Source organism: Schistocerca nitens, chromosome 2 (genome assembly GCF_023898315.1).
Source record: "Schistocerca nitens isolate TAMUIC-IGC-003100 chromosome 2, iqSchNite1.1, whole genome shotgun sequence".
NCBI classification, from domain to species: Eukaryota; Metazoa; Arthropoda; class Insecta; order Orthoptera; family Acrididae; genus Schistocerca; species Schistocerca nitens.
Window position 1 is genome coordinate 1,073,021,705 of NC_064615.1, and position 14,665 is coordinate 1,073,036,369.

At 41.3% G+C, this 14,665-nt stretch overlaps 1 protein-coding gene across 2 annotated transcripts in view; it reads right to left on the minus strand.

Annotated features, from left to right (window-relative positions):
• Positions 1 to 464: 464 nt before the first annotated feature.
• Positions 465 to 14,665, minus strand: part of LOC126237464 (dehydrogenase/reductase SDR family member 11-like) — a 135,420-nt gene continuing 121,219 nt past the window's right edge. Inside the window, exons 5-6 of one of the 2 annotated variants that reach the window (XM_049947602.1) lie at positions 6,931 to 7,074; positions 466 to 589 (exon numbers count right to left, since the gene is read on the minus strand). In XM_049947602.1, the coding sequence (XP_049803559.1) occupies positions 548 to 589; positions 6,931 to 7,074 (186 nt within the window). In that variant the 3' untranslated portion in view covers positions 466 to 547. Of the gene's footprint in view, positions 590 to 6,930; positions 7,075 to 14,665 lie in introns of both variants that reach the window. The other variant, XM_049947603.1, reaches the window with a different exon arrangement.

A 14,665-nucleotide genomic window follows, 5' to 3' on the forward strand; every position in this document is an offset into this window, starting at 1 on the left:
CCGCCGGGAATCGAACCCGGGAACCCGGGCGTGGGAAGCGAGAACGCTACCGCACGACCACGAGATGCGGGCATATTAACTTAAACGTCGCACAACTCCTTGGTGCTGCGTTTTTTTCCCTGTCAGCGTAAATGAATACAGTCTGGGTAATTTGCGCGCCAGACAAATACACACTGTCTAAATTTTATACTTGAATTGTGTTAAACCGTTAACTTAAAACTTATTCTTCTTAGTGAGTACTTCGCAAAACATTTTAAATTCTGGTATTTGGTCAAAAATTATATGAAATACGGAAAATCAAATTTTTGCTGTCCCATTAAGCTGTGGCTAGCAACCACGTAGTGGGAAATAGTGGCTTGGTGATCGGGTCACCGTTTTAATGGTTTAATAATATCGATATACGCTACCCGTTTGCAGCAAACAAAAACATATCACACACATGTTGAAGTAACTTTATTTGAAGAGCCCAAAACCACCTATTACCGACACCGTGAATGGTCATACTACTGGAAGTGATTGTTCTGCGAGGCATCAACTGCTGCAGAGGCTAGGGATGAGATCCTGTTGGTCGGATGATGATGTCATGCACCTGTAACATTACACGTTGTAGGCAGTTAGTTACTCATTGCTCTGCAACACAAAATCATTACATTTTACAAATATTAAAGTTATGCTCTAACAGAAAAGGCAGCACAATTATAGAAGGCAATGTATTACACATGTACGTTAGTTTCTCCTGTTCAGTATCTACGCAAAACATGCAGCCAAGTGCCTAAAGTTCAGAGGAATTTAGCAAATACAGAATGTCCATTCGCTATTGGAGAAATGTCTTCTTCATACTATTGTAAATTATTCAAGCTTTCCATATCCAATTTAGCCCTTTCCATTTTGTATTGTTATTTAACCATGTGCTGTCTGGTGGTCGCACAGGCAGTTTATGGATCTCGAGGAATACAGGAAAGACTTCACTTTCAGCAACATAGTCTGTATTCTAGCAGCTCATAAGGCTGTATTTTATAAGTCGTCAATAGGCGCACAAGCATGAAAGAGCAGTAATATTTATTCAATATTATGTTTCATTTATTATTTATTCCATGGTGTAGTTCATTTTACCAGTATGTTTCATTGTTGTTAATGCTGGATACTAACCACTATCTTCCTCTTTTTATTCCTAGGTATCGCACACATTGGAGCCTGCACAACTTCAGAGGGTAGATGAATGATATGATAAGTTTATGCCAACTGGCGAGAATCTAACTACAGCGGTTCGCGACAATTTGTACAGCGAGATGTAGATTTCTGCTACACTGAATCACCAAAGAAACTGGTATAGGCATGGGTACTCAAATACAGAGATATGTAAACAGGCAGAGTACGGCGCTGCGGTCAGCAACGCGTATAGAAGACAACAAGTGTCTGGCCCAGTTGATAGATCGGTTACTGCTGCTACAATGGCAGTTTATCAAGATTTAGGTGAGTTTCAACGGGGGGTTATAGTCGGCGCGCGAGCGATGGGACGCAGCATCTCCGAAGCAGCGATGAAATGGGGATTTTCCTGTACGACCATTTCACTATTGCACCGTGAATATCAAGAATCCGGTAAAACGTCAAATCTACGACATCGCTGCGGCCGGAAAAAGATCCTGCAAGAACGGGAACAACGACGACTGAAGAGAATCGTGCCGGCCGCGGTGGTCTAGCGGTTCTGGGCGCTCAGTCCGGAACCGCGTGACTGCTACGGTCGCAGGTTCGAATCCTGCCTCGGGCATGGATGTGTGTGATGTCCTTAGGTTAGTTAGGTTTAAGTAGTTCCAAGTTCTAGGGGACTGATGACCACAGATGTTAAGTCCCATAGTGCTCAGAGCCATTTGAACCATTTTGAAGAGAATCGTTCAACGTGACAGAAATGCAACCCTTCCGCAGATTGCTGCAAATTTCAGTGCTAGGCCATCCACAAGTGTCAGCGTGCGAACCATTGAAGGAAACATAATTGATATGGGCTTTCGGAGCCGAAGGCCCACTCGTGTACAGGAGTGCATGGAGCCTGCATGTTAGTAGGGGGCTGTTCAAGCTGGTGGCGGCTCTGTAATGGTGTGGGTCGTGCGCAGTTGATGTGATATGGGACTTCCGATGCGTCTAGGTACGACTCTGACAGGTTACACGTACGTAAACATCCTGTTTGATCACCTGCATCCATTCATGTCCATTGTGAATTCCGAGGGGCATGGTCAATTACAGCAGGACAATGTCACACACCACACACCCAGAATTGCTACAGAGTGGCTTCAGGATTCATAGTGTCAACTCCCTCCAGCCCCACTTCAGAGATTAATCGAATCCATGCCACGTCGGTTTGCAGCATTCCTGCATGCTCGTGGGGACCCTAAACGATATTAGTCAGGTGTGCCAGTTTTTTTGGCTCTTCAGTGTATGAAATTCTTGTTCAGATGACCACCAAGCTCCAGCTGTGTTGATCTATTCCATTAAGTTCCGGGTGTGCAGCCGCAAGAATTCTCCTTCTTCTTCTAATATTTCGACCGTATAACGTTCAGCCATCTTCAGAGTGAGCCGCAAGACGAAGCGAGCACTGGAGCGGCAGTCTTGCGGCTCAGTGTGAAGATGGCTGAACGTTATACGGCCGAAATATTAGAAGAAGAAGGAGAATTCTTGCCGCTGCACAACCGAAACTTAATGGAACAGTCTTTGCGCCGCCAAATCCTGAAGATTCACATGTGTTGATCTATGTTTGGTAAATGTACGATGTGAAAGGGTCCTATTTTAACCTGTTACTCTATGAATTCCTTTTATTATACTTTGTTTGTTTTGAAATCAGCCTACCAGCTTAATCCTTTGTCACATTTGTGTCCTGTGCGTGAAGAAAAAAATCCTAGTGCCCAGATGTTTTATTTGTGCCTCATTTCAGCAACTCCTACATGAACAAGCTCTGCAATGTATGAATGGGTGGGAGATTGATGTGTATATGTACTACTTAACCACGATATTATTGGACTTGACCGTTGTGGTTCAAATGGCTCTGAGCACTACGCGACTTAACTTCTGAGGTCATCATTCGCCTAATTAAACCTAACTAACCTAAGGAAATCACACACATCCATGCCCGAGGCAGGATTCGAATCTGCGACCGTAGCGGTCGCTCGGTTCCAGACTGTAGCGCCTAGAACCGAACGGCCACTCCGGCCGGCCACTTGGCCGTTATCGGAAATGTGGAGACATTGCAGTAAGCACATACATTGGTGACTAAAAACGCATCGCAGTGTTCATGCTTTCAGATCAGTTGTGGATATACTATCATCCCTAATTACGCAAGTTGATTCGTGATAATCTGATCGAAGTGCTCTCACTCCCAGGTACAATAACATTGTGGTCGACTAACACCGTTGCGAATCAGGGTAGTTTCTTTCTTTTCTGAGTAAAGTCGTGGAAATTTTCTTTTTAGTCCTCTTCAGAAACGCCCTGTAACGGATATCCCATCTTTCCTAGCGTCTGACCAGACACCCATCGGCTCTTATAGCTTTTGTTCGACTGGGCCAGGAGCGTCCATCCAATAAAAAAGACAGTTAAAAATTTCTGGAGACTTTTTCGGGAACACCACAGTGAGTGTTCATGTCCGTCGGAACCCGCTCTGTTATAAGTTTCAGGCTGCTTGGAATTAACTAAATATTCGTTGACAATGTAGGTAACTGTCGTGCTTTAGTCGAATTAATAATCAAAAGTTGTATGCAGGAGGGACTGCAATTTTATTCTAAAAAATTTTCAGGATAATGAGGCCTTTATTAGCATTTTGTCGTCTGCCTTATGTTGAACACGTGCCATTAGCACGTCTGTGGTTACATTCACAACTTGTTTCCGCTTTGATTAATTAACTCATGTACAATTGCATTGCCCAGAGTGAATATTGAGTAACTTTTCTTGTTTTCGCGAACCGTTTGTGCGGCATCCGTACCGACTTGCTGCTGACGTCACAAGCAGAAGATGAACATACAGAGAAAGGAGTAAGTGGATATTGTGCATGTAATTCATTATGTACAGTGATATGAAAATATAATAATCATGGGTGTTTGGTACCCTGCAGTAGCGAAACAAATAGAAGACAGCGTTTCAGAATATGGACTCGATAATAGGAATGACAGAGATGGAAGACTATTTGAGTTCTGCAACAAATCTTAGCTAATGATGGCGAATACACTGTTGAAAAATCCCAAGAGGAGGAGACACGGGAATATTCCAGCCGGATTACGAAATCAGATACTGGGCAGTAAGGCGTACTCAAGAGCAGACAGAAACACAGATTACAATTTTTTAATGATGTTTAAGAGACTTGTTCGAAAGAATCAGTACGAGAAGAAGAGGGGTACTGAAGTACTGAGGAATAACGAGATCCTTTTGCATTTATCTAAGGCTCAGGATACTGCGATAATGAATAGCTGAACAGGCAGTAGATGAGGAATAGACGTCTCTAAACAGCAAGACTTAGGAGAAGTCAATATGTTACAAGTTCATAAGAAATATTGACCTAAAAAAAGCTTTCGATAATGAAAAACTGTGTAAGATTTTCAAAATCCTCAAGAAAATTGGTGTGAGCTATAGGGAATGTACAAGTATCCAGAGGGGAAAAAAATAAGAATGGAAGACCAAGAATGAAGAGTTGGGAACAGAAAGAGTACAGAACAAGGATTTAGTGTTTCGCTTCTACTGTTCCATCTTCATACCGCAGATGCAATGACGAAAGTAAAAGAAAGTTTCAGGAGTGAGAATAAAATTCAGGGCGAGAAGCTATCACTGATAAGATTCATTGATGACATTGGTTTTGTCAGTGAAGACGAGGAAGTACTGCAGTACCTGTTAAATGACAAGAATAGTCTAGTGAGCACGAGATTGTCCTTCATTTGAGGAAGACATTTCTGAGAATCTACGTTTGAAGCATAGCATTGTATGAATATGAGTGACGTACAGTTTGTTAAAACCGGAAATGAAGAGAATCGATGCGTTCGAGGTATGGTACAACAGAAGGATGTCGTAAGCTACGGGGACTGACAATATAAGAAATGTGGAGGTTTCCCGCGGAATCTACATCTACATCATACTCCGCAAGTCACGTGGTGGTGTGTGGCGGAGGGTATTTTTGTACCGCTAACTGAGCCCTCCACCCCTGTTCCACTGGCGAATAGGCCGTAGGAAGAATAGTTATCTGTAAACCTCTGTACTGACTCTAATTTCTCGAATATTCTCCTCATGTTTAGTACGCGAGATGTATGTGGGGATAAGTAATTTGTTGTCCGACTCTTCCCGGAAGGTGCTGTCTCAACAGTGAATGTCTCTAAGATGCCCAACGCCTCTCTTGTAACGTCTGCCAGTAGTTTGTTGAGCATCTGCGTGACTCTCTCGAGCCGACTAAACGATCGAATGACGAAACGCGCCGCTCTTCGTTGGATCTTCTCTATCTCTTCTATCAGTGTGTGTGTGTGTGTGTGTGTGTGTGTGTGTGTGTGTGTGTGCGCGCGCGCGCGCGCGCGCGCGCGCGCGTAACTGTGTAATTTATTATTGTCGGAACATTTCGTGTGGTTAAAGTTTACTGTACAAATATTATAATGCTCTGAGCTCTGACCACTATGGGACTTAACTGCTATATTAGAATGTAACATATGATTTTGTCTTATAATAGAAACAAGTGTCATGGAAAGTAATTGTACACAGGAAAATCGTTAAGAAATATTTTGGTAACTTGTCTAGTTGTTAGAACTTTACGAAATGGTGATTTGCAGTTACGGCTTAATGAAGCATAGTTAGTTATACTTGGAGTCTCTGTTCTCATTTATCAGTCGTTAAGATTAGTTCCCCACTTTCATTTTCTTTCATAACTGTGTTCGCCTGCTGGCATTGCTCGTCGCGAGTCGTTTACTAAGAGGCGTTTTGTGAAAATCGGTAACATACCGCCTTGCATTGCACATCGCAAGTATGGCAAATGAAATTTGGTGTTGGGCAGTGACATCAATATTCTTTATAGCAACAGGTTGCAGAACAGACAATGGTTCCGTGCCCACAGGTAGGCAAATAAATTTAATTACCATCAAAATCCATTTCCATTGTATGGCATAGTGACTGTCAGAGCCGGCCGAAGTGGCCGTGCGGTTAAAGGCGCTGCAGTCTGGAACCGCAAGACCGCTACGGTCGCAGGTTCGAATCCTGCCTCGGGCATGGATGTTTGTGATGTCCTTAGGTTAGTTAGGTTTAACTAGTTCTAAGTTCTAGGGGACTAATGACCTCGGCAGTTGAGTCCCATAGTGCTCAGAGCCATTTGAACCATTTGACAGTCAGAGGGCTCTTGTGCAAATATCAGTACAAGTTCAGAAGCTTACTACCCATAATAGGTTTCTCGAAAGTGCTATCTTGTGAATTTTCAAGAAGTTTTATCAGAAAGTCAGATGCGTTAATTTTTATGTTCATTTGCTTTGTAGTTGCAATACCAGTTCTGGTACAGTGATTGTTTGCAAGGCTAAAGATAAAGATTAGCTATATTCAGAGCCAACATTTTAATCTGAGTCGTTTGTTTCGCCGTCAGATGGCATATTTAAATTTCATTGAAAACGGATTGCCTTCTCGCAGGTCATTGTTCGATGTATCAGCTAGTATGGATTTCACATGGTTGTGCGTGGTCTCCACATATTTTCGTACAAATTACCCGTGAACTGAGATTTGCGTATTTCAGTATCAAAATAAGTTCTATTCGTTCCTCAGATACCAACTAGACACAAATACGAAACCAGTTTCAACCGTTCGCATCCATACCTTAGAGCGGCGTTGCATGTATTCCTTATGCGCTCATTTCCATCCTACAGAGTGATTTATTCGATGTTACGGCCCGTCTCAAGTTGCTATTCCTCAAACTGATTGTACAGGACGGGGACTCACCTGTACACGAGGGTGCTGTGACAACATGAAGATGACGGCCTGTGCGATGTCGTCTGGTTCCAGGAAATGGCTGTCCCAAAAGTTGTCCGGCAGGCCTGTCGCCGCGTTAAAGATCTCCGTCTTCACGCACCCTGGAGAGATTTGCTGTTGGATAAATGTACGAGCATGAATAACTGTGGCTAAAATGAGCAATGCATCAAACGCAAGTGGCATGAAACAAGTTTTGGATGACAGATAACGTCAGGTAAAGTTTCCTCCTTCGTTTAGTTGAATTTAAGATGCTTTCTAAGCTTTTCTGTAACAGAGTCAGTGCTTTATTTTCAAATTTTAATGTTATCCGACTGTCTATCTGTCTGTCTGTTAAGACCTCCTTTTGTGAGGGAGGTTTGAAGTATCAAGTTGAAATTTCTGTCAAATACTACAATCTACGCCGGCCGTGGTGGCCAAGCGGTTAAAGGCGCTACAGTCTGGAACCGCGCGGCCGCTACGGTCGCAGGTTCGAATCCTGCCTGGGGCATGGATGTGTGTGATGTCCTTAGGTTAGTTAGGTTTAAGTAGTTCTAAGTTCTAGGGGACTGATGACCTTAGAAGTTAAGTCCCATAGTGCTCAGAGCCATTTGAACTACAATCTACGGCCCGTTGGCGGTGTATAAAGTTTAACCTTCTAAGTCAGTTCAGTCAAAAGATACGGCCATTTATATCACTCGCAAACTCTCTCATCAGAATCTATAGGGTACTTCTCGTTGACCTAGAATCGTGCAATTTTGCAAGAAGAAAGGTTTCACAGTGCAAGTTCTTAATTTGTAACAGTATCACCTGAAAAAAATGTCTTCTTTGTCATTTGCTATCCGACTGTCTGTCTGTCCCGTTAAGACCACTTTTCTCAGGTAAGGATAGACGTATCGATAACAGGCAAAAAAACTTCGAGCTTTTCAGTTCCTGGGATAGATGAAATATTTTCATGCATAAATGAGTTTGAACGGAACCCTCGGCGTGTGCCTCGCATTTCTCCGGACTTTTTCTAGTTACCAGGGCTACGAGGACACTGGAGAGCTCACACCAGTTCATGACATGACGCTAATGTTGCTGCCTTCGCGTACGGTATGTCGTTAACCTTCGAGCGAACGCGCCGGTTTTCTTCTGCTTGAGTAGCTGCGTGGCGTATTCAGTACCCCACAGTCTATGATAAGTTATAATTTCTTAAGGTATTAGTTAAATATTTATATGTTGAGTAATATTTTTATATGTTTATTACAAAAGCTTTAATCAACACCTGAATGACACATACGTCTCAGTTATGTGACTGGATGCATGATTTTCTGTCGGAGAGGTTACAGTTCTTAGTAACTGACGGAAAGTCATCGAGTAAACCGGAAGCGATTTCTGGCGTTCCGCAAGGTACTTTTATAGGCTGTCTGCTGTTCCTCATCTATATAAACGATTTAGGCGACAACCTGAGCAGCCATCTTTGGTTGTTTGCAGATGATGCTGTCATTTACTGAGTAGTAATGTCATCAGAAGATCAAAACAAATTGCATGACGATTCAGAAAAGATATCTGTATGGTGCGAAAATTGGCAACTGCCCCTAAACAATGAAAAGTGTGAGGTCATCCACATGAGTGGAGTAAATTCAACTAAATACGTAATTAATACAATTAGAACAACTTAAATTGGAAAGAACACATAGAAAATATTGTGGGGAAGGCAAACCAAAGACTGCGTTTTATTGGCAGAACAATTAGAAAATGTAACAGATCTAGGAAAGGGATAGCTTATAGTACGCTCGCTTGTCTTTTGGAGTACTGTAGCGCGATATGTGATCCTTACCAGTTAGGATTAATAGAGTACACCGAGAAAGTTCAAACAAGGACAGCACGTTTCGCATTGTCGAGAAATATGGAAGACAGTGTCACGTGCATGATACAGGATTTATGGTGGACGTCATTAAAACAAAGCGTTTCACTTTGCGGCGGAATGTCCGCATCTCGTGGTCGTGCGGTAGCGTTCTCGCTTCCCACGCCCGGCTTCCCGGGTTCGATTCCCGGCGGGGTCAGGGATTTTCTCTGCCTCGTGGTGATTGGGTGTTGTGTGCTGTCCTTAGGTTAGTTAGGTTTAAGTAGTTCTAAGTTCTAGGGGACTGATGACCATAGATGTTAAGTCCCATAGTGCTCAGAGCCATTTGTCATTTTTTTGCGGCGGAATCTTCTCATGAAGTTTCAATCGCCAACTTTCTCCTCTAAATGCGGAAATGTTTTGTTCTCGCCATCTACATAGGGAGAAACGATAATTATAATAAAATAAGAGAAGTTAGAGCTCGAAAGGAAAGATGCAGGTTTCCGTTTCTTCCGCGCGCTGTTGTAGATTGGAATAATAGATAATTATTGTGCCTCTGCCAGGCGCTTAATTGTGATTTGCGTAGTATTCATGTAGCTGTAGACATGTAGATGTTGATATATGTAACAAAGGGATAAAAACATAGGCAATTCACTTTTAAGTAATATGAAGATGACTGTACATTTTAATTGTCACTATTTTGTAATAGCTCTTTACAGTTATACTATACCTACAATAAATGAACTGCACAAAAATAATGAATGATGTCCAGTGAGTCGCCTCTTGACGACATGTAACGCACGTAGGCTCTGTAAGCAGATGTATTTGACATGTAAACTTTTTGCGCTTGTCTTTTTTCCTTCCACACACATGACAACGCCCTTTCATCCTCTTCTCTGGTGCCCCTGAAGTGTCAGTGACGTCTTCTGAAGGGAGTTTCCTTCTTAGAAATTCGGAAACATCGGTCGGCAGTGATTCGATTTTCGATCTATTTTTCAAGTGTTCATTGATCAATGCAAATGCTAATTTCTTCAAAAAATACGTCGAATTTTGACGATTCCTTCTGGTTTGGAAAGTAAATGCAAAATGTGTCCTTGAGCGTTTGAGCGAAAAGGTGCGGAAGAAAAGGCCTGCATTGTGGAAAGACGGGAGTCGGGTGCTACACAATGACAATGCTCCGGCTCATCGTGACTTCTCCATCGTTGAATTTTTGACCAAATTCAAAATTCCTGTGCTTCCACAACCACCATATTCCCCTCATTTCACCCCTGCGGAGTACTACCTGTTTCCTAAAGTGAAATTTTCACTGAAGGGGAAGTCATTTAACTCGATTGAAGACATCCAGGCAAATTCGGATAGCGTCCTAAACACACTTAACTGAAAAAAATTTCCAGGAATGTTTCCAAAAGTGGATACACCGTTGGAATCGGTGTGTTCAGACAGAAAGGAACTATTTTGGACGAGATGCATCACAGTAGCACGTAAGTACCACCATTGTACAACTACAAACCCATTCTTAAAACTTTCCAATCACAACTTGTATATGAATAGCTTATGATAGCAAACACAAACAGCAGTAATACTGAATTCACATTCTTTATTGTCTTCAGACTGACCAGACATCATCTTCTCTGACTGACTGATTCATCCTTGCCCAGCCAAAACCGCTAAGCATACGAGCTTTAAATTTGGACAAGGAGTGGATCTCATATTTTAGGCGTCGTTTACGAAGGGATTTTTCGAAATTCCGAGCCTAAGGGGGTGAAATAGGGGACGAGGGGTTATTTTGAAAAATGCCACTATCAAGTAAACTGCGAAGCTAGATCTACGAATTTTTGGAAATTTAACAATATAGGGGTACAATAGTTGGTGAAAACTGTTTTTGAAAATACATTATTATTAAAGAACTACTAAACTATTTTTAAAGCTACATTCATGAACATCGGTATTTGACATTTCGGTTACAAATACAAAAATGTATTTGTCAGTGTTTTTGGAGATCGAATCCCAAAGGGGGTGAAATTGTGGATGAGATTTTTTAATGAAAATATTTCATTATGAAACCATTTTTAAAACAACAAGAATTTAAGTTTCGCTTCTCAGTTAGAAATAAAAAAAACACGCGTTTCAACGTTTTTGGAAATTCAACCCCTATGGGAGGTGAAATGGTGGATGAAAGTTTTTACGGAAATATTTTATTGTGCATACATTTTTGGAGCTAAATCTATGGAAATTTGTATTTGATTTCTTTGTTAGAAATAAAACATACAGATATCACTGTTTTTGGAAACTCAAGCCCTAAGTGGGTGAAGTGGGGGTTGAAACGTTTTATGAAAATAGTTCACTGCGAAAGTATTTTTAAAGCAAAATCATTGAAAATTGGTGTTTGGTTTCACGGTAAGAGATGAAAAAATGCGTGTTTCACAATCAGAGATGAAAAAAATACGTGTTTCACTGTTTTGGTAAATTCAACTCCAGAGGGGGTGAAATAGCGTTAAACTCATTCACTGATTTGTCATCGCCCAGCCCAAACCGCTAAAGACAGAAACTTTGTAAGTAGGCTGTTTAGGTTCTTATATTGGTAACGCCACAGCCACGTAGCGCTCTGAATGAAAATCACTGGCTGTGCTGTGTGCAGTCTGTGGCTAGTTTGCATTGTTGTCTGCCATTGTAGTGTTGGGTAGCTGGATGTTAACAGCGCGTAGCGTTGCGCAGTTGGAGGTGAGCCGCCAGCAGTGGTGGATGTGGGGGAAGTGAGATGGCGGATTTTTGAGAATGGATAATCTGGAGGTGTGTCCATCAGAAACAGTACATTTGTAAGAATGGATGTCATGAACTGCTATATATATATTATGACTATTAAGGTAAATACATTGTTTGTTCTCTATTAAAATCTTTCATTTGCTAACTATGCCTATCAGTAGTTAGTGCCTTCCGTAGTTTGAATCTATTATTTAGCTGGCAGTAGTGGCGCTCGCTGTATTGCAGTTGTTCGAGTAACGAAGATTTTTGTGAGGTAATTGATTTGTGAAAGGTATAGGTTAATGTTAGTCAGGGCCATTCTTTTGTAGGAATTATTGAAAGTCAGATTGCGTTGCGCTAAAAATATTGTGTGTCAGTTTAAGCACAGTCGTGTATAATTTTTCTAAGGGGACGTTTCAACTTGAAGTTTGGAGAAGGTGTGCATCTTGTACTGTAGGTATCGTTTAAGAAGGTATCGTCCGAAATTCCAGTCCTAAGGAGGTCAAATAGGTGATGTAAGATTTTTTTTGAAAGTATACCGCTATTAAGGGAATTTTGAAGCTAGATCCACGAAAACTGGTATTTGTTTCTCAGTCAGGAAATAGAAATATATGTGTTTCAGCATTTTTGGGAATTCAGCCACGAAGAGGGTAAAATAGTGGATGAATGTCTCTGAAAATAAGTAATTACAAAAGAACTACGAACCAATTTTTAAGGCTACATCTCTGAGAATTGGTGTTTGACTTTTCATTCAAAAAGAAAAAAAGAAAAATAAGTGTTTCAGTATTTCTGGGTATTCAACCCCTAAGGAAGTGAAAGAAGGGTCAAAAATTTTTAAGAAAATATGTCGTTACATTAAAAATATTTTAAAGCTAAATTTATGAAAATTGGTATTTCATATAAATAAATATTTGTTAGGGAACGAAAATTGCTATGAAAATATCTCAACAACAATGCAAAAGGAATGATTAACAACAACTTTGGACTCCAGCTACTAGTATCGCTTTTTGATCAAAAGTACTTTCGGATCAGACTATGCTTCTATTGACATCCAGCTTATAACAAACGAGCGACCTCTGAATCTTTATAATGATTCACACCTCTGTACCAAATCACATTAGAATTCATTAAAAGATCTGAATGCAGAATGACTGCAAAACTACTGTGCAAATATTTACATCACACGACTGAAATGATCTAAACGTTGCCTAAGAACAACCACGGCAAGAAAACTGAAATGGTCTCGCCAAAATCTCCAACATCGAGACCGTTGCCTCCAAACTGCTTAGCTTCGATGATTAGAAACCAGTGCGAATCGAAATACACATTGACATATGGCCGGGTCGATCACCGAGCGGGGTGGCGCAGTGGTTAGCATACTGGACTCGCATTCGGGAGGACGACGGTTCAATCCCGTCTCCGGCCATCCTGATTTAGGTTTTCCGTGATTTCCCTAAATCGTTTCAGGCAAATTCCGGGATGATTCCTCTGAAAGAGCACGGCCGATTTCCTTCCCAATCCTTCCCTAACCCGAGCTTGCGCTCCGTCTCTAATGACCTCGTTGTCGACGGGACGTTAAACACTAACCACCACACCACCACCGGGTCGATCACACGCATCCGTCATTGGTTAAAAAAAGAGCGGCTCATCAGAGGTAAAAACACGCTATAACAACGCCTCAGGCAGAGACCTTAAAGAGTTTGCACGACAGTCAGTAACGATTAGATGGGACTTTGTTCGGTATTGCAAAGACTATTTCGCGATTTCAAGGAAATCAAAACGCTGGGTAGCAAGTCAAAGTGCAGTTTATCACTCAGCTTTCAAGTTAATAAGTCGGTCCTAAACACTCACTTATTGATGGTAATTTTATTCGAAGAAAATGTGTTTTTTGAGCTTCTTAAGCACTTGGAACCAGTTTGTTCCTTTCTAAAACTGGCAACGGCACAATCAGTATGTCTACGTATTTTCCCATTCTTATTCAAAAAATGTGGTATGGAATTACAATAGTGCCAGCCGGGGTAGCCGATCGGTTCTAGGCGCTACAGTCTGGAACCGCGCGACCGCTGCGGTCTCAGGTTCGAATCCTGCCTCGGGCATGGATGTGAGTGATGCTCTTAGGTTAGTTAGGTTTAAATAGTTCTAAGTTCTAGGGGACTGATGACGTCAGAAGTTAAGTCCCATAGTGCTCAGAGCCGATTACAATTTGCAATACTTCATATTTATTTTACAAAACTTTGATCCACAGAAGCTGTGAGAATAGTAAGTTGTTCTTTCCTATGATCAAACTGCAGATGACTCTTAAGGGAACAACTAAGTAGGGGAGACGGGGGCTGACTGGCCCATTGTTTTCTCCTTGATTTTTTTTGCAGCTTGTATCTTAGATATTCCCATTGTTCTTTTTATGTGGAAAGATTGGTAAATTCTTCCAACACCTCTACAACTAAGTAATTATGGTATCTCGTTGATTATCTATTTATAGAAAAACGTTCAGTACGGTAATACCACCAGGGCCAACCTATGCCACCCACAGCTACAGTGGCCCAGCAGTTTGGAGCAAATTGACCAATAGAATTTTATCATTTAATTAATCATGACATTGGTTATTTAAATGAAGATATAGAGACTTAAGTACTCGTCGTTTAATAAAATTTAGCTTTATGACAAAAGCAACAATCATTAATTGTGTTATCTGTGTTATAACAGTTTCACGGAAAGGTACGTCCAGAGCTTCCATAAATCTTCACCTGAATACCCAATAGGATCTTCCCAGTTCGAACGTTCTAGAAAAAAACTTTCTTTCGCGTTATTTTAACACAAGACGGATGTTCCCACCGCTTACAACTTGTCCATAGTATCCTTTTATCGCCTGGATAGCTGTGAGAAAATTGTTTAAGACACCTAAGACAGAGGGCATCCTCATCTTCTTCATCTTGAAGAACCTTTTTAGGAATGTCTACTCCTTACTGCGCTTTGTTTGTGGAGTTTATCATGTGATTTAGCTTGACCATGGACACTTTTTTTTTAGGGAAAGTAGGTTTTTGCGCAGAACATCTACACTTCCACTTAAAATGATTTCTTTTCTTTTGGACTTGTTGTTCGCATTGTAATACATCTTCCACACTTGTATATACCAGTATTGTTGAAGCTCTTTATCTTTAT